The 20,493-nt window shown below is 32.6% G+C and overlaps 1 protein-coding gene across 1 annotated transcript; it reads right to left on the reverse strand.

Moving 5' to 3' along the window:
- Nucleotides 1-17,899: 17,899 nt before the first annotated feature.
- On the reverse strand, nt 17,900-18,836 carry LOC149139641 (uncharacterized). The gene is made up of 3 exons (XM_089449949.1): nt 18,596-18,836; nt 18,447-18,509; nt 17,900-18,344 (listed from the first exon to the last, which is right to left on the reverse strand). The coding sequence occupies exons 1-3, from the start codon at nt 18,788-18,790 to the stop codon at nt 17,919-17,921; spliced, it is 684 nt and encodes a 227-aa protein (XP_089306075.1). The 5' UTR covers nt 18,791-18,836; the 3' UTR covers nt 17,900-17,918.
- Nucleotides 18,837-20,493: the final 1,657 nt, after the last annotated feature.

The following is a 20,493-nucleotide window of genomic DNA, read 5'->3' on the forward strand; positions in this document are numbered from 1 at the left end:
AAAGTTTGTTCCCTCTAAGCACTTTCTAGATTAAATGTATGATGATATATGCCCATCCATCCCATCAATTTCCATTCTATATATGCCAATAAATATATGAAAATTAAGATATATATCAACCATGTGTATTAATGTGGTTGTGTTAGTAGACAACTACATGGGGAGAAGTAGTAGACCATGGTTGAATATAGATTTTTATGACAGATTATGATTGCCTGTGTTGACAATTGATTCCCATGGTTGATGATGTACAATAATGGAGATGTTACTTGACCACGTTTGACAATTCTAAACATGGTTGGCCATGCTAAGAATGGTAGAGAATGTGTTGACAATGGTTGTTCAAGGTTGGCTATAGTTGACTATAGATGACCACGATTGATAGTAATTGACCAAGGTTGACCACGGTTGAACATGGTTGACTATGGATAACGAAGGTTAGCTGTGGTTTAACATGGCTAACAATGAGCGATAATTTTTTACCATGTATGGCCATGGTTGAGTTTGTTTGACCATGTCTGACCATAGTTGACATTGGTTAGTGATGGTTAACTATGGGTACATATGGTTGATCAAGGTTTTTAGAATATACATGCAGATTGTTGTGGTCAAGCATGGCTAACCATGATGTCCATGTTTACTATGATTAATAATGTTCAACCATGTTGTCCGTGGTTCACCACGATTAACCATGTCGACTAGGTAGACAATTATTGAACATGGTTTGACCATGTTTGAGGTTAGTTCATAAAGATTTACAAAAATATCTATTTTGTACCATGGTTGACTATAGCTAAATATGTTGACTATAGCTCACTATGGTTGATTATGGTCAACGTATAGTTGAAAAGGGTTGATCATTGTTGACTACGATTGACCATGGTTGTTGATGGTTAAAGAGGGTCAACTATGGTCGATAATAGTTGATGTTGATTGAGCACATTTAACAATATTGATGAATATTCACCCTGGTTGACTAAGAGAAAATGAGGATTGACCATTGGTGCCATGGTAGGCCATTGGTGATAAAGGCTGATAATGATTGGTTATTGTTAAATGTGGTTGACCATTATTTAGTAGGGCTAACTATTGTTGAACTTCTTATCCATGTTTGACAATGATCAACATGTTTTCCCATGGATGATCATGTAAGAGAATATTTGACTATGGTCAAGTATGGTTGGATATGGGTGAACATGGTTGGTCATGTTTGACAATGTTTAATTATAGATTAATATGGTTGGGCATGTTGACTGCTTACTGAAGTGGTTGACCATGGATGTCTGTCGATGATCATGGTGGGCATGGTTAACTATGGTGACCATGGTTGACCATTGTTGGGTTATTTCAACCATGACTCGATATGGTTGAGTATGTTCAACCAAGCTGACAATGGTTTATTGTGGTTGAGTATTTTTGACCAAGTTGACAATGGTTAATTATGGTTGAATATGTTTTCTATGTTGGCTAGTTTGACAATCATGGTTGATTTTATTGGATGTGATGATTATGGTTGACTTTGTTGACTTTGGTCAATCATTTCACGATGGTTGACCATTGTGACATTGAGATCTTGTGACCATGTTTAGACATGTTTGACAATGAAGACTATCTTAGGCCATATTTACATGGTTGACTATAGATGACTATTATGACATCATCATATTTCGACACAAAGATATGGTTGTAAGCTTTTATTCATCAACTTATAATGATTTTGATTTTTGGTCATTGCAATACAACATGGAATTTTTTTCATTGGATTGGAATGTCAAATTTTGTTAGTCACATTGTGACATTTTAATTGGTTTGTCATATTGCGAATTCATTTTTGTGTCACATTGCAATGTTAATTTCAGTTTTTCATAATAAATCATTGACTTTTGTTGTCACATAGTGATGTTAGTATTTTTTTTTTTCCACATTGCAATGTTCATTTTTTTCTCATCACATTGTGGCATAGATTTTTATTCATCACATTGAAACATTGATTTTTGGTTATTACATTATGACATTGATATTTATTTATTGCATTGCAACACCAATTGTTTATTCATCATATCTAACGCCAATTTTTGTTTGAGACATTGCGACATTGATATTTATTTTTGGCATTGTGATGTCCATTTTTTTCGCCACATGGAATGCCAAATTTTCATTTAACATGTTGCAACATTATTTTTTTGGCACATGCGATGTTAATTTTTTATTCATCACAATGAGGTGGTAGTATTTATTTGTCATGTTTTGGCATCAATTTTTTGTTCATCACACACGACACCAATTTTTGTTTGACATAGTGAAATTGATATTTATTTTTCACATGAAACATTCATACCTAATTTTCATGACATGGAGTTTTGCTCATTGCTTTGCAATGTCAAATTTTTGTTGGCCACATTGTGATATTGCTATTTTTTTCTTAAAAGCATCAACATTTTTGTCACATTGCAATGTTAATTTTCATTCATCATAGCACACTCTTGATTTTATTTTGTCACATTGTAATGTTGATTTTTGTTAATCACATGATGCCATTAATTTTTCTCATCACCTACAATGCTATTTTTTGTCCATTATATTGCAACATAAATTTTTGTTTGTGACAATGTGGTGTTGATATTGATTTGTCATAGTAAGCCCCACAAGGGTAGGTGAGTTGGTAATAAAAATGCGGTGAAGTTCGTTAGAAAGGCGGGCTCCGTACTGAAGGTCACGAGTTCAAATCTCCCGGACTAGCCCAGAAGCTGTGGAGAAGGGCGAGTGCAGTTTCCCACGGGTTATAGTAGTAGCGGTCAGAGTTGACCCCGTGTATCGCGAGTTGAGAGGCTACTCTAGTTTTTGATTCCTCTGTAATCAATCAAAGATATTGATTTGTCATAGTATGGTGCCAATTTTATGTTCATCACTTTTGGTGCCAAATTTGTGTTTGACACATTCTAATTGTTAGGTATGTGTTATATTATTTGTAGGGAAAATTTTAAATATAGAAATTTATCTAAAAAATTATAAACCTTGGTGAATCTTACTAGTGTCTCTCATATGTACTTTAAAAAATGTTTGGAGATATTTCGGTAAAAATATTAAAATTTCTAATGATTTGATATAGAATTTATAAAATGTTGGTGACTTTTAAGGTAAATTAAATTTACACTATAAAATTTTGGCACATCATTTTTAGAAAAAATGGAAATTAATGAATCTTAATTCTAGAAAAAGAACGGAAATTTAGCTCAGCTGTGAATATTAGCCCCTAAAATTTTACCTGTCGGGCTTAGATAGGGGGTTGCAGGGGGGAAGTAGCTCCCTTGCCTAGGATTGGGGGTAGTGATGCGGAAAATGAAAAAAATCGGGTGGACCCAAGGATAGTTGCATGGGCACAATAATGGGGGTGAACTCATCCATGGTCTTATGCATGGTTTTACGCATGATGGCTTTGCCCATGGTATTTTATAGATATGGTCAAGGGAAAAATGGTTATGTTCTAATCCAAGATTAATGGATTGGGGATTTATGAATATTTCAACATGTATATCATGTCTTATTATATTAAATGGAATATAATGAAAAATTAATCTGGCTTTCTTAGTTTTGTGTTCTAGGATAAAAATCTATGTTTGTACTTTATGTTCTCACCAATGTTTATTTTCTATTTTTTATGAATTTGTTTGTAGGTAATTTTTGTACAGGGTTAAAACGTTCATTGATGTTAATATTTATTTGTCACGTGTGACATCAATTTTTCATTCATCATATTGCAACATTGATATTTATTTATCACATTGTGACATAAATGTTTTGTTCATCACACATGACGTTAGTTTTTGTTTGACACATTGCAACATTGGTACATATTTATCACATTCAACATCAATTTTTTGTTCGTGGAATTACGATATTGCCATTTATTTATCACATTGGGACATGCTATTTTTCATCACATGTGATGCTAATTTTTGTTTAACGCATTAAGACGATGATTTCTATTCATCATACTGGGACATTGGTTTATGTTTGTCACATTGTAATGTTGCTCGAAGCTCATCTCATGTGATGCCAATTTTTTGTTCAGTACATTTCGATGTGGATATTTTTCTATCACATTGCGACTTTTATCACATTGCATTTTTAACTTTTGTTTTTCATATACCATCATCAATATTTTTTTATCACGTTGAACGTCAACTTTTTTTCTATCACATTATGGAATTTTCTTTTGTTATTACATTGTGACATCGATATATGTTCATCACAACATTATATTAGTTTTTTTCCATCACATTGAAGCATTAATTTTCGTTAGTCACATTGCAAAGTCAATTTTCTTAACATGTTTGGGCTTGTTTAACCATGGTTGTCTATGCTCAATTGTGGTTGATTATGGATTAAAATGTTCCCCATGGCTTTAAATGTTTAAGTATATATGAATATGGTTGACCATGGTTCACTATTTTTGTGTTGGTCAACCATTGTTAAACTTTATTAATATTGTTTGACCATTGTTGATCTACTTTGATGTTAGTTAACGATTGTTGAGTTCGTTTGACCATCGTTCAACTAGTTTGGCAATGGTTGTTAATGTGTAACTACAAATTTATATGGTTGAACATGTTTAGTATGATTGATCATAATGACCATGGTGACCACGTTTGACAATGGTTGTTCATAACATAACATTAACCACTATTCTAAAATAAATCACCCAAAGAAAAAAATGCATTTGATATTTCAATATGATATTTCGTTTATCACTTATTCGATATCAAAACACTTAAAGTGGCTCTTAAGGTAAAAAACATATGGTAGATACAAGAGAAGGAGGCTATAATACTTAATCTTTAATATTGAATATCAAGTTTGTCAAATATTAATTATTAAAATTTTATTATGTATATTGAACATTAACTTCTATTAATCATTGAAGATCAATTATTAAATATTAAATACTAACTATTAATTATTAAATATTAACTATTATTATTAAATATTCACTATTAACATCAGAGGAGTAGCTCAGTTGGTGATCAAAGTAATGTGAGTCCTGAGAAAAATGAGAGATCCAAATTTCAATCCCTTTATTGTGGCCCAGTTTAGGGATGGGGGGATAGGTCATAGACCCTATAGGTTTACTAGTAACTATGTGCCAGACAGGTTGTTGGGTTCCTTTGGGACATCATAGAAACAAGTATTGATTATTAACTTGTAACAACCCTTCGTTGATTTTCCATGTAAAAAATCTCTAATAGCAAGGTCATTGGACACTTCCAAGTTGAATGGTGGAAAAAACATCATAGTGGGTGTCACTTTAGGTTTATTAATGGCTAAAGAAAATGGAAAAGAAAAAGTGACATTAATTGGCATTTTATTTATGAAATAAAGGAAAATAGGAGAAAAGGGAGATGAAGTGTCACATATTTTCATTAGAGGGAAATTGAAGGAAACATGAAGGAAAAATGAAGGAAAATGAAGAAAATAAAGGCCTCAATCATAAAAATACTTCTAAGAATCAGTTCACAGCTTTTAACAACCTTTTGAAAATTTTTAGGTGGAGATCTCTTCTATTCTCTTGTTCTCTCATAATCTTGCACACTTAGAGTATTATTGGAGCACTTTAGCATACATTGGATTTGGAGAAAGAAGGTAAAGGAAATCAAGAAAGCACAAGGGAAAAATCAAATCAATAACTATAACTAGATTTCTTTGCAAATAACAGGTTCCATGTGTGGTTTCCTTGTTGATTTCTAGATGCATGGTATATGCATGTGCTTTTTTGGCTAGGTGTTGTAATTGACATGGATATTTTCCTAGATTGATAGTGATTTTAGCCATTCCTTTCCATTTCTCAATAGCCATGGTGTTGTGGGTTTCTCCACTTGTCATTTTTCTAGTTGGTGCTCAGGTTACTTATGGATGTGGGCTGGAACAAATGATCTAGAACCCTTGGAACAACTTTGGTTGAGTTACTAGTCCTAGGGCTTATTTTGGGACAAACACTTTAGAGCCCTTGGTGGTTTGAGTTACCAGTCCCTAGAGTCAGGTTGAAAAAACACTCTGGAGCCCTGGAAGGCTGTGGGTTGCTTTACTAGTTACTTGAGCCCTAGACAACTTGGGTATAGACCAATCTCGTTGGTGTTAGTGATGTCTGACCATAGAGGTGGAATCAATGGTTGAGTGTTGAGGTGGTTTGGCCTTAGGTAACCTTGGTTTGGTTTTGTCTTGGTTTATTCCATGAGATCCCACATTCATCCTTGGCACATGGCACTGGGGGTGATTGGCTGAAAAAGAGATTTAGATCAGCCCAATCTATGGTCGAGTGGTACATGGAAGTGCCTATATTGTTCAATATTTTCATATATTAATAAGAGATATTATTCTATTTTGATCTATGTATACTTGTAGTGATTAGTTTGGTGGTATAATGGCTAAGTTTCCATGGTTTATATGTCGATTATTTGTTGGTTATATGATGTACATTGTTTACGGATCTTGACATGTTTGATGAATACATGAATGGCTGATGATGCATAGACTAACAAGTGTTATTATAGCTATCTAGAGAGGATTTAGATAATTCTCAGTGATTCTCAAGTGAAGACTATCAGTCTATGATGAGATCTGCATTCATGACCTATAGATTATATGTTTTCCATATGTTTGAAGAAATGTTTAGTATGTTATGGCTAGTCTAGGTAAAATATATAACTCAAGTTTGAATGTTTAGCCTTATTGTCATGTCAATAATTATTCTGGAATGTATCATGCAGTTATGGGTAGTGGTTTGGAGGTTGGCCAGGAATTGTGGATCAGATCTCGGCAGTACACCCTGTGAACTATAGAGTTTGGGCTATAACCACATGGAAACGATGTCATGTGTCCAGATGGAGGCCTATAACTCCACCATTTCCTTGTTGTGTATGTGGTTGGGGCTTAAGATGTGAGAAAGGTAGCCTCAAGTTAAGGTTTGGTCACTAAGGGTAGTCCTTTTGTACTTGAGTGTCTTGTAGCCGTGAGTGATGTTTGTGAGAAGTTAGTGGTCAGCCCCACTTTCATAACTAAAGCTTTGAGGTTGAGTCATGTCATAACAAATATTTTTCTCATCTTTACCTTGGAAGGACAGTGAATTTGGGTAAATGTGGGAGGAGGTGGTTGCAGGATGGTATCAAAATACGTTTTGCTCTCTTTGGGTAGTATATGATACTAGAGGCTGGTGCCAAAGTGGGTTTTTTTTCTCTTTATGTGATATATGATACCACATACTGGTATCATAACTCCCATGTTCAAATACTTGGACTGTATATGATTATGGTTAACCCATTTAGCCCATCTAGCTAAATGTATATGGTTATGCACGCATAGTAGGTCAGATATGCATTGTGGTGGTCATTATGAAATGTGTGTCATCATGAATATCTTGTTATGTTATCACATTGATATGTTGGCTGAGATGGGGCAATAGGTGTGGATTATCTGAGCAATGTTGCAGCACTGCACCTTGGGGTAAGAGTAGATCATCATACATGTTTGTATGTTTAGAATACAGGTGTGATGGTTAATGGTTGTCACATGAATTGTGGTTATATGCATGTATGTCATTCTATTGTTGTTGTGGTTACATGCATTATATATTATAGTTGATTAGTGTGGTCATATGTACATGCATCAGTTAGTCATGCCTAGTAATCAACTTATTATTATATGAATTGCAGCCACACACATGATTATTATGGTAATTTCGTTTCAAATATTGATGTTATATTTATCATGCTAATATGGGTCAACCTGTGAAAATGGATATGGTTATGATATTCAAGTATGAGTCGATATATTTATGATATTCTTTTGTACTAATTTAGACTAACTTGTGCAGATGTGATAACCTCCCCTGACATTGAGATATGAGTTTGATTATGTTTTCTATTTGATTTATCTAATATGGTATGTTTACCGGTTGTTTTGATGCTTAATTAATTGCATGATATGTGTATGCGTCTGTAAGATTTCATACGGAAATCGTCTTGTTTTAAGACGATTGTAGTAGCATAATACGTGTTGAGACAACTGATATTCACTTAAGTGCAAGTGGGTGCTAGTTGTAGTATTATGATTGATGTCAGTGAGTTGATTATGACATGGTTGTTAGTCTTGGTAAAGGTTGATTTAAAATTAATAGACATGATGTCTTGATATTTGGAACACTTGACTGACATGTGTGAATAGTTGCAGGAAACATGCTTTGTATTAGCATGAAGATGTAATAGTTGATTTGTTTATATATAACTAATAGTTGGGTGATATTATAACACATAATAAGAATCAATTGCAACAAGGAAAAAGGAAAAAGAAAGGAATTGGGTGATAATTCCTTTGCTTATGTTTGGAAGCCATAATTCCAAATGAATGAGTGCTTTGCATTAATAAAAGAAGTCTTCTCAACCTTGATTTTGTCTAACATTATGTGGATATGTGCCATATTCATGAACATGTATTTGATAGGTATAACAACAAGTTTCTAGTTATGGTTTGTTTTGTTAAGGATTTGGAATCCTTTGAGAGACAATATATGTATGTCTTCAGTTGGAGGACATCATGTTTGACACAACAAGGTATAAAGCTCCATAGACAGTACGATTATGTTTTGATTGAAGAAAATGTGCATTAGTATATTTGGTTGTAATTCTAAATACCAGAATGAGTTGTGCTATAAATCTCTGGAAAATTGTAAGTTTTTCATGTTTTCAGCAGTGCTCATTGTAAATAATACAATGAGTTGGGTTATAAAGCTCCATAGGTAGTGTGTTATGGTTTCAACAGTTTGCTGGTCATAGGTGTCACAAAAAACCTAGGATGGTGTTCCCCCAAGGGAGAGGGGTTTGCAAAAACCCCTACTCGATTTTCCATGTAAAAAAAAAAAGACCAAGGTCATGGGACAAGAATTCCAAGATGAATGGTGGGAAAAACATCCTAGTGGGTGAAACTTTTGGTTTATTAATGGCTAAGGAAATTGGCAACGGTAAAGTGGTATTAATTGACATTTTAATATGAAACAAAGGAAAAATGGGGAAAAGGGAGATGAAGGGTCACAATTTTTCATGAGAGGGAAATTGAAGGAAAAATGAAGGAAAATAAAGAAAATAGAGACCTTAATGATAAAAAGGCTTTTGAAAATTAGTTCACAACTTTTGACAACTTTTTGACAATTTTTGGGTGGAGCTCTCTTATATCCTCTCATTCTCCCATACTGTTACAAACTTAGAGTATTCTTGGAGCATTCATAGAGAACTTTAGCATACATTGGATTTGGAGAAGGAAGGAAGAGGAAATAAGGAAGGTGCAAGGGAACATGTTGATCAACAACTATAGTTGTATTGCTTTGCAAGTAAGAGGTTGTATGTGTGGTTTCCTTGTCGATTTTTGGATGAATGGTATATGCATGTGTTTTTTTGGTTATTTATTGTCATTGGAATGGAGATGTTCCTAGATTTATGGTGGTTTTAGCCTTACCTTGCCATGTACAGATAGCCATGGTGTTGTGGTTTTTTCCACTTGTTGTTTTTCTAATTAGTGCTTAGGTTCTTTATTGATTTGGGTTGGAACAAACACTTTGGAAGCCCTGGAACAACTTGGCTTGAGTTACTAGTACTGGAGCCTAGGTTGAGTCAAACGCTTTTGAGTCCTTGGTGGGTTGAGTTACTAGTCCCTGGAGCCGGTTTGGATAAATTCTCTCAAGCCCTAGAAAGTTGTGGGTTGAATTACTAGTTCCTGGGGGCCCTTGACAACTTGGGTAAAGATCGATCTTGTTGGTGTTAACGATTTCCAGCCATAGAGGTGGAATCATTGGTTGAGGGTTGAGGTGGTTTGGCCTCTGGAAACCCTAGTTTGGTTTTGTGGTTTATTCCTTGAGTTCCCACATTCATGCTTGGAATATGCCATTAGGGTTATTGGCTAAAAGGGAGATTTGGTTCAACCCAATTTATGGGTGGGTGGTACGTGGAAGTCCCTGAATTGGTTAGTATTGCCATATATTCATAAGAGTCATTATTCTATTGTGATTCATGTATACTTGTAGTGATTATGATGGTGGTATTATGGTTAAGTTTCCATGGTTTATATGTTGGTTATATACTAGTTATATGATGTATATTATCTATGGATCTTGTCATGTTTGAATATATGAATCGTTTATGAATGCATAGACTAAGAAGTGCTACTGCAACTAGCTAGAGAGCGTTTAGAGCCTTGTCGGCGATTCTTAGGGGAATACTATTAGTTTATTATCACATATGCATTCATGACCTATATCTTACATGTTTGCCATGTGCTTTGAAAAATTTCTAGTATGTTATTTCCAGTCTAGGTGAAGTTTCTAGCTCAAGTTTGAATGTTTAGGCTTGTTTTCATGTCAATAATGATTCTGGAAAGTCTAAGATAGTTCTGGGCAGTGGTCTAGAGTTTGGCATAGAATTGTGGCTCAAATATCCCGACCGCACCCTTTGAACTGGAGATTTTCGACTGCAACTGCATGGAAGCAGTGTGATGTGTGCGGTTTGAGCCTTCTAACAACACCCTTGCCATGTGCACATGGTTAGGGCTTAAGATGTGATAAAATAAGTCTAAAATCAGGGTTTGGTCATCTGGGGTGGTCCTTTAGTCCCTGAGTGTCTTGTAGCCCTCGGTGATGTTTGTGACAAGTCAATTGTTGGCCCCAATTTTATAACTGAAGCTTTGAGGTCAAGTCATGTCATAGTAACCCTTCATCTCATGTTTACCCTGGTAGGCTAGTGAAATTGGGTAAATGTGCGAGGGGGTGGTTACATAACTATTGTGAATTATTAAATAGTAGATACTAATTATTGACTAATTAGTATTAAGTATTAAATATTAACATGAATTTCCTTCGATGGACTTATGGATTTTAGTGATGATTGAAAATATTCTATTACTATTAAATTTCTAGTTCAATATTCCGTAAAATTTAACAGTAAGAAAGGGAAGATAATGCGTCTCATAGAAATCCTTCGTCGCCACCTTCTTCTTGTTTCACATGTTACACTCTCAACAACCCACTGTTAAAACAATTCAAAGATCAATCAAAATGACTAAATGAATGAAATATAAAGATAAAATAAGAATCAAAATTATTGAATGAATGAAATGTAAATACTAGCTAAGAATGAGACATATCTAGTAATTCCTAGCTCATTTGAAATGAATAAATTTATCTACTATATTTTTTAAATCAATTCTTCATTAAAATTTAAAATAAATGCCAATCTTATATCTTGAATATGACAAAGAATATTCCGTGGAAATGAAATTCTGATCATCAATTTAATTTAAAAAAAACAAATTGAGAAAACAAATTACAATATAAGACACATGTTGTCTAATAATTTAACTATATAAAATGTTTTATATATAATATTAATAATGGAAAACCTAATTTAAATTTTTTTATAACTAAATAAATAATTATTATTAAAAAACTAAATCGTAAGATTTTTAGACTATTAAAATAAATTAAAAAATCAATATTTAAGTTCTTGTCAAATAAATTGGGTGAGAGGATCATAGTACAAAGAACTCTCGTTTCCTATTCCAAAGTGAATCCATTCGAGAAAGGACCTTTCTCGTCTACAATACTGCCTACTTTGATACGCACACAAATTCAGGAGTGGGTTGCAATGGAAATGGTTGCACTACTTTGTATTATTATTTCCTTCTTACATAAAGTAGAATATATATATTGATAAGTAATGTTAATGATTAATTATGAAAACATTACTACCTACTTTCATAGGCACACAAACTCAAGAGTGGGTTGCAATGGAAATGGTTGCACTCGTTTGTATTATTATTATTTCCTTCTTACATAAGGTAGAATATATATATAGTGATAAGTAATGTTAATAATTAATTATGGAAACATTTATTATATCACGAGGTTAATTTTCTGGTTAGTATAAAAGTAATTAATATATAGTTTTTTAAATAAAATAAATATTTTCTAAATAGAAAAATAATGTGTATTATGATAAAAAGTAAAAATGAATATGTATGTTTAGTTATTTTTAACTAAAATAATTATAAAGCATTAATAATATTAATTTCATTATGGTCACTCAAATTGTTGTTGATATTACAATCCAATGTGGTAAAAATATTTCACTCACTTGTAATCATAAATAAAATATTTTGATATCCACGTCTTAATATAACTTCATATGAGCTTTAAATACAGATAAAGTAATTATAAATAAAAACAAGTGTGTAAGATGCTTTAACATTATACTTTTCAAAAATATTTCAACACATGATTTAAATAAACTATTTAAAGATTTATGTTATTAAAAGATGCAATTTTTCTTTTCAAATGTTGTACTCTATTCACCTAAAGAGCATTTATCCTTATTGACTTATGCTAAACCATGCTTAAAATATATCTATATTGATTTTACATAAATTAAACATATGATACCCATGTATTATAGATTCTTTGTTATAGAAAAATTATACGCATGAGATATAAGGCTATGATATTTGAAATATAAATTTTAATTTTAATTAAAAAAAAGTGATTTTTAGAATAGTAATTCCATGTCATTGTCATCAGAATAATCAAGATACATGTATCTGGTTAGAATAGTAAGCTTTCTACCAATCATTATTTTTGGAAATATTTTTTTATTTTATTTTCAAATTTTCATTTTCAATTTTTTTTTTTTTATCACAGTTATATAGGCCAAGCATCATACACTAGACCATGGTACTTCATATCTTTTGCTTCTCACTGCTTTTTGTATTCTATTTTCAACATGTAGGTTATATTTTTTTGTCTTTGTTTTTAACTTGTTTATGGTTCTAACTTGTAAATCTTAAATGGTTTAATTTAATGTTAAAAAATTGATAGTATGGCATTGAACTCGTACCTTTATTGAATTATGGCGCAATTCTCTTAGAGTTTGGAATATGATTCTTATTAACACTGATATTTATATAGAAGTTGGGTACATATTATTACCTTTCAATTGACCATTAAAGTCAATTAAATAATATATGTGTTACGTTGAATTTATCTTTTTCCACTTTCTAATATAGCAGTTATCTATGAACGAAGTTTGAGAAACTTATTTCAAATAGATTTTTACTAGTCCATTATTTGTTGGGAAGTTGATAGCCTCATAAGGATGGTTAAAAACTATCATGTCAGTTGAAGAAGTTTTAGGTGAGAAATTGTATCATATATTTTTTTTTGTTTCTATTGATGAGATGAATATCATGGTTATTTTTATGACCATATGAAAGTAAACAAAAAAAAAACTTTTGTTTTTAAAAGTCTTTGATTTTATTCGTGTTGTTGCAATTTTGGAATATTTTTTTTTAATAAATGCAATGTTTGTACATGGAATTTATTTGAAGAATTTATATTTGATTAAGGATGGTCTCAAATGCATGAAAATGAATCATGTCCACTTTGCAAGTAGTTTATAAAAAAATGTGTAATTAGTGATATGTATTCTTCTAGATTGCTAACTTTGTGGACTAATGAAGGGATGATTTAAATTAATCTTTCAGACCTTGTGGCCTTTTAATATATTTGCGTTTATACTATGGAAAATAGGTAAGTCATTACACATAGGATATGGCAATTACATTGTCCCAGTCATTTAATTTTCAATTGCATAGTGGATGGTTATAATTTTTTATGTTCTTTTCACTTTGGGAACATGTTTTATGCACAGGAAGAATGCACTCCATGCATCATTATCCAAAATATTAGAAACACTTAAAATCAAGTTATGAAGGCCTTGGATAATTACACACACATAGATGCATTATATTAGAGTAGGTATATTTTAGTTGGCAGAGGAACAATATTGTCATTCCACTTCAAATCAACAACTTATTATTAGATGTAGTTTGCATATCACAAAAATCATACCATATATAGAACACTTTAGATTTACTTTAAATGCTACAGCTAATAATTTTTTAGACTCTAAATATTTTTCTTTTCAATGTTTTTTTCATTTCTCTACATATCTAGCAAGTTAGAGGATGGAAAGTACTTTTTCCTCTTGTTTTTTTTCGAGGAGAAAAAACAATATTTTTTATATCAAAATATAGATTGGGAATCCTTGTAGGTCTGATCAAGAAACAAAATAAAATAATCTAAAAACACTCTATAACCTCTCAGGTTGTCTAAACAAAAAAACTTTACATGGTTATCAATAAAAAAAACTAACAAAAGTCCATTCTTACTTTATATTAACTCAAAAAAGTTCTTGTATAATTTCAAAATTTACTACAAAAATTGGATAAGTGTCCCCTCCATCACTTGATCATCCAAGAATTATTCTATATCCAAGGCACTGAAATGAACATGTAATGCATCTTTTAATAGGTGATATGTCATAGCATTCATCTCCCTCAAGATGTGTTTGGTCTCAAACCATTCTAGCTTTCTTGTAGAGGACCCCAAATTCTAATATTGTTTCATATCGAGTTGAACACCATTTTGGAGTATCAAAATATTTGTAATTTCCTGACCCCAAAATAGTTTGGCACATACAGAAGAGCCCACAGACCAGAGAACTCTACCTTTGTGTTAGTGCCACTACATGGATATAATCAAATATGATTGACCAAATGTCTATTCAGATAAAGGATTGCACTGGACCAGTAATTTGGTAGGTGGTCATGCATGGCCCCATCAAAATATCTCCAAGCTATTTCTTCCTTTATCATAGGCATAATAGGAATCCTAGTTTTCTTTTTTCTTAGATCCCATTTGTGGGCATCGACTATATATTCTATAACAACCATTACCACTTCAATAGGAATAGTTTTGTCTTGAAAAATAACCATGTTTCCAACTCACTAATATGAACCCAAGCAGTCTCGAGAGGAAGAAATGATTTAGTTGATTTGTCTAAAATCTAGTCTTTAATACATTATGCAAGTGGAATCTTGTCCCAATGACTACAAGATGGAGCATACTTAGATACAATGAATGACCAAACCTTTCGAGCAAAGAGACAATTCACGAAAATGTCTTTAGCCAATTCTTCTTCCAATCTACACAAAGAGCACCAACTAAGGTTGATCCAACCTCTTTTTAGTCCTTTGTCCCATGTAAGAAAGTTATTTATTTATGCATTGAATTTTATCTTTGTAACTCTAGTCATAAAAAGTCACTACTTGCAACTAATTGTTGTTGGAGCTTATTTTCGTATAAAGATAAATAAAACTCAATACCATGGGATCAAATATTTAATATCAACTAAATATTTTGTTTTGGAAAATATGATTTTATCAATTTATTAGTTTCAATAATTCTTGTAGTGAGAGTACTCTATAAAGTTTTTTTTGTTGTTCATAATTATTTTCCCTCTATATACCTTTTTTCTATACGATGTTTTTTTTTTGTAAGTGATTAATGGGACTAATTCCCCTTTGGATACATAATGTTATTAAAAGTAATTTTTTTATAAAGGGTTGAAGTTGTATCCAACAAACCTCCCTTTTCCATATTTTAATGAAGAAAAATGAATATACATTTTTTATGTAAGTTAACTGACCATCAAATTCATTTTCTTAGCACCTATTATAAAGTAGAAGAGTTTTGAGCATTTGTTTAATGTTTTAGATCCTCTAGTTTTTCTATCTTATATTCCTTTTATTTTCCATTTATCTTTTTTTTATCCCCGATTGTTTTAAGACTAATTATTATAATTCTATTGTCTATTAAATTTATTTAAAAAATAATATAAATATAGATCAAATCGACCATCTTAGTGAATCCACATCTTGGTATAGTTTTTTTTTTTGGGCCAAAAACATCTAAAAACAATATAGTACATTTTAAACTTTACAAATGATGTTTATGTTTCTATCAAAACCAACTTTTAAAATATGTTCGTGCGGGGAGGTACACAGGAGGGACATGTGGGAGTACTCTCAAATTTTAGGGAAATTTTGGAGCTGGGGGGAGGTTAAGGTGTGTATGTATATATATATATATATATATATATATATATATATATATATATATATATATATATATAATTAAATTTCATATTCAATAATGAAAGAATAAATAGACTAATAGTAATAGTAAATGCATTGATCCATATATAAAATTTATATTGATAATTGAATTAAATAATGGCATACATTGATCCCTCCTTATCATTCATTTTGATACATACATCATTCATATGACATACTCATCATTCATCTATAACTGTGATTCAATAATAAAATTCAATAATGAAATATTCATTCATCAATCAATGTACAAACTAGACTATTACTATATACTATATACTACGATTCTTAAGTTTGAACACTAAAATAGTAAATTACTGAATTCAAAATTGATATAACTCAAATTCAATAATGAAATATTCATTCATCATTCAATGTACAAACTAGAATATTACTATATACTATATACTACACTACTTAAGTTTGAACACTAAAATAATAAATCACTGAATTCAAAATTGATATAACTCGAATGCTCAAACTCAAAAATAGTGAAGAGTCAGGAGTCAATAATTCGTCATCAATATCTAGTGTAACACAAAGTTAAAACTGAAAAGTAAAAATGGACAATGAGGACTGAAAATAAAATCAACATCAAGGAACCAATCTCAAGGATTGGTCCTCTACATTAAGTGTTATTAGACAAGTTTGAGGGGGGGCGCATCCTCCCTCAAAAGGGGACACTTAGAAGCACCCCTTTTGGGGATTTGTGTGCCCCAAACAGGACGCCCAAAAACACCCCTTTTGAGGGGATGCCTAAAAGCACCCCTTTTGGGGCTCGCGAAATGCTAGATGTCCCCAAAATTCCCCCAAAAAGGTGCATGGAGAAGCACACCCTAGACGTCCCCATCTTGGATGCATGGGGAAACACACTAGATGTCCCAGTCTCGGGTGCTTGGGGTGCATGCACCCGTGCCCATGAAACACTTCCTATAAATTGTCCAAAATTCATCATAATGATGTAAAACAAATGATACAACCATTTTTAAATTTATTCTAAATAATAATAAAAAATTCCATTTTAAATGAGTCTAACACTAAAGAAAAAAGAAGAATTAGAAATTAAAAAACATTTACACTTTTTAATGAATTAAATAAATTAACCATTATAAATTTAATTAATCAAAAAAATGGGCAGAGTGGTTTCCCAACCATCCATCCTCTTTTTCATATATATATAATCATCCTCTTTTTCTTTCATATTCATATATATAAAAGAGAATTGAATCTCAGCTTACATGATCTAAATAATATGTCGGAATCACAAGTTTAATAAATAATTCAATACAATATTACACGTTGACGTTTCTATAAGGACGAAGTGCAACGGGTATTATGACCTTCATTTCAACTTTCAATAAATTTATTTTTGTTAAATAAATTGGAAAACTCAATTTTGAATTATACTGAATGAACTGATACAAGGGTTGTGGCATAGATTCAATTTTGAAGCTATACCACTGTTATAATTCGTCCAATAAAGTCATGATGCCAAATGAGCTCTCTCAATAATATCTATGATATTAAATTCATCATGCAAAATGAAGCTAGAGGGGATATTCATGATCGACATGCAAGTGCCTCCAGTTCAATGTTGTAATCGACAAGCGTTGTAATTGATTGCACTGCAGGAATTGTTATTTATTTCTACAAAATTGAACAAGTGTGTATTTGTAATTTATTTCTACAAAGTTGAACGAGTGTGCATTTAATATGTATAAGGCGCATTCTGAGCTTTGGAAGAGAAAACTGTCTATTCGCTCTTCCTGAAACCAGTAATTTCTTTCTGACTAGGCCAATAACTATGAACAGCGAATCCCACCAACGGAAGTTACGTGAAGACAACCACGGGAAACATCAAACATATCTAATCATTCGTTGTCTTTGTCTGTCACATATACAACCTGGCAGATCTCATATTTGAGCTTTTTCGCTCCTAAACTTTTCCAAAATGGTTCCGAAGGAAATCCATTCGGTTTATTCATCGCAATATATGCTGCATCTACGCTTTCCCACAATCCTAACCCTATTACACACGTACCATCCAAGGAGTTATAGAATGTGTAAGAATGCAAGCCCTCCATCTTTGTGAAATAAGACTTCAATAGAGCAAGACAAGAATAAGCCAGTTTGTCCTGATTTTTACGACTCGAATATATTCTTCGTACACCAACCACGTCTCCAATTCGTTTTTTCCCAACCGGGGAGTTCTGTTTGCTCTCTTCGCAGCTCAATTCAAACCATCCGTATTCCACCATTCGAACAACCGAAGATAATCCCTTCGTGAATGAGGCAGCCTGCAATCAACAAATCATTAATTTGTGAACTAAATAGATGAACAAAGGTACGTCACAGAAGCGCTCAACTGAAAAGTTATATTTTCTTAGTTGGTTGGTTACCTCTGGAAGATTTAGCCATGGATTCGCATCTTCCCTGCCCTTTCTCTCTGCAAACACAGCAGCCTGCGTTGAATAGGATTAATCAACTGAAGTAATTATTATCGTGCGAAACGAGTGTAAAATGTAATAAAGAAAGAGAGAATACCCACCCATTTCCCACGAGTACTCTTCAGGATGGTCATGCTAACATCTGATAGACTACTGCTCCTGCCACGCCCGTCAATGGAGGCAGCGGCTCCTACTAGCTGCGCCACCACATCATCAATGTGGCAGCCTTCTTTGGGTTTGCAGACCCCGAATGAAATCCATACGCTTTCTCCAGAATGCACTGTGCCTTCCGCCATTGCCAATTCCTTGGAATGACAGCGTTTGACACAAAATCATTATGGCTGCTTATATACACCGTGTGGGCTGTTGGGGTCTACTGGGTGAGATCAATTAATGGCCGAAAAAGAGGCCTCAATTCACATATCTCACGGCACTTTGCTGTTAATAGCTAAGCTGTGAATCTGATCTCTTTTATTACATATTCACGGGTCAATAAAAAGAGAATCACTTTAAAATGTCGTCAAGTGTCGTGTTGGAAACGGGACAGACCAGTAACGCTATCAAGAAGGCATAAAGATTTTGCTGGATGGCTGGTTTCTGAAACTATTTTGCCACTTGCCTACAAAAGTGAGCTTCCCTAGTCGTCCCTGTATCTATTTCCTCGTGATCAAGGAAAACGAGACAGTCTACCCTTAAAAATAGACATTTGGCAGCCTGCCTCATGGTAGAGATCGATGGCGTCACGGATCATTAATGGACCACGGATTGAAACTCCAGTAGATAAATGATGATATGATTCATTTTCTTTTTAATATTTTTTAAATTTAAATAAATAGTTAAAATCATAAATATTTAAGTTCTTCCGAACCAAAACGCGTTTTCTAATTTAGTAAGAGAGATGTGTGATTCTGCCTACTTCAATTTCACACTTACATTAATACTATCAGATTAATAAAAGTTAATTGATATACGCTCATCGTGATGCAAGAGTATCCATATCCAAGCTGCTCATTTTGACTAGACCCCAAAAGGGGCCATGTAAATTCAGACACGAAAAGGTAATTCCCTCCATTTGTAAATATGTATAAAATTAAAATTAGTATTCTCTTGTATTTCCATGTGTCCGGAGTGTAAGAAGGACCTCGACAATTAGGTTATTGTTTTTAAGCAACCCAAGTGGACACATGTAATATAGACAAGTGTCTATATGAGGCATGGGGTTACTTTTAGGAGAGTGAACATTTCTCCATTTCCTCTGGGTTTGTCTCATATTTTGTTCCATGTAACATACCTACAAAGTTTAGAAAAAATGAGAGAGCTCACGAGGGAGGAGAGTTTGTTTCAACTAAAATATCTACAAAGTTTAGAAAAAAGAGGAGAGAGATTATGAAGGAGGAGAGTTTGTTCCATGTAAAACATCTACAAAGTTTAGAAAAAAAGGAGAGAGCTCATGAGGGAGGAAAGAGGATCCGTGTAAAATATTTAAACTATGTAAATATGTTATTTTTTTAGTTTTTTCTATTTTTATATTGTGGTAAGATGCTTGTTAAAATTATAGTAATGAAATATAAAGAGCTTTCAAGATAAGATGCTTTAAAGAGGAGAGTTTGTTCCATGTAAAACATCTACAAAGTTTAGAAAAAAAAGAGAGAGCTCATGAGGGAGGAAAGAGGATCCGTGTAAAATATTTAAACTATGTAAATATGTTATTTTTTTAGTTTAATGAAGGTGTGGTTTTTCTATTTTTATATTGTGGTAAGATGCTTGTTAAAATTATAGTAATGAAATATAAAGAGCTTTCAAGATAATGAAACCTTAAAACTCAAAGCTAGTGGAACTTGATGAGTAAAGTTTGAACAGGGAGGAGAGTGTGTTTAATTAGAAAGTTAGATGACAGTAATGATAAGTTTTCTTTGTATATTCGTATTACTGATCTGAATAAAAGTAAACATTCCCAATTCTCATCTATGTATGTAATCAATTACTTTTTGCATTGGTA

Source organism: Pinus tabuliformis, chromosome X (genome assembly GCF_031772625.1).
Source record: "Pinus tabuliformis cultivar Carrire ecotype Pingquan chromosome X, CPIR1, whole genome shotgun sequence".
Lineage (NCBI taxonomy): Eukaryota > Viridiplantae > Streptophyta > Pinopsida > Pinales > Pinaceae > Pinus > Pinus tabuliformis.

What these genes read in the sequence shown, in the direction of transcription:
- LOC149139641 (XM_089449949.1), bottom strand. Translation starts at nt 18,790, where the DNA reads ATGGCGGAAGGCACAGTGCATTCTGGAGAAAGCGTATGGATTTCATTC. An exon ending in AGAGTACTCGTGGGAAATGG is followed by an intron (nt 18,510 to 18,595) that starts GTGGGTATTCTC and finishes TATTCAACGCAG; the next exon opens with GCTGCTGTGTTTGCAGAGAG. An exon ending in CATGGCTAAATCTTCCAGAG is followed by an intron (nt 18,345 to 18,446) that starts GTAACCAACCAA and finishes TGTTGATTGCAG; the next exon opens with GCTGCCTCATTCACGAAGGG.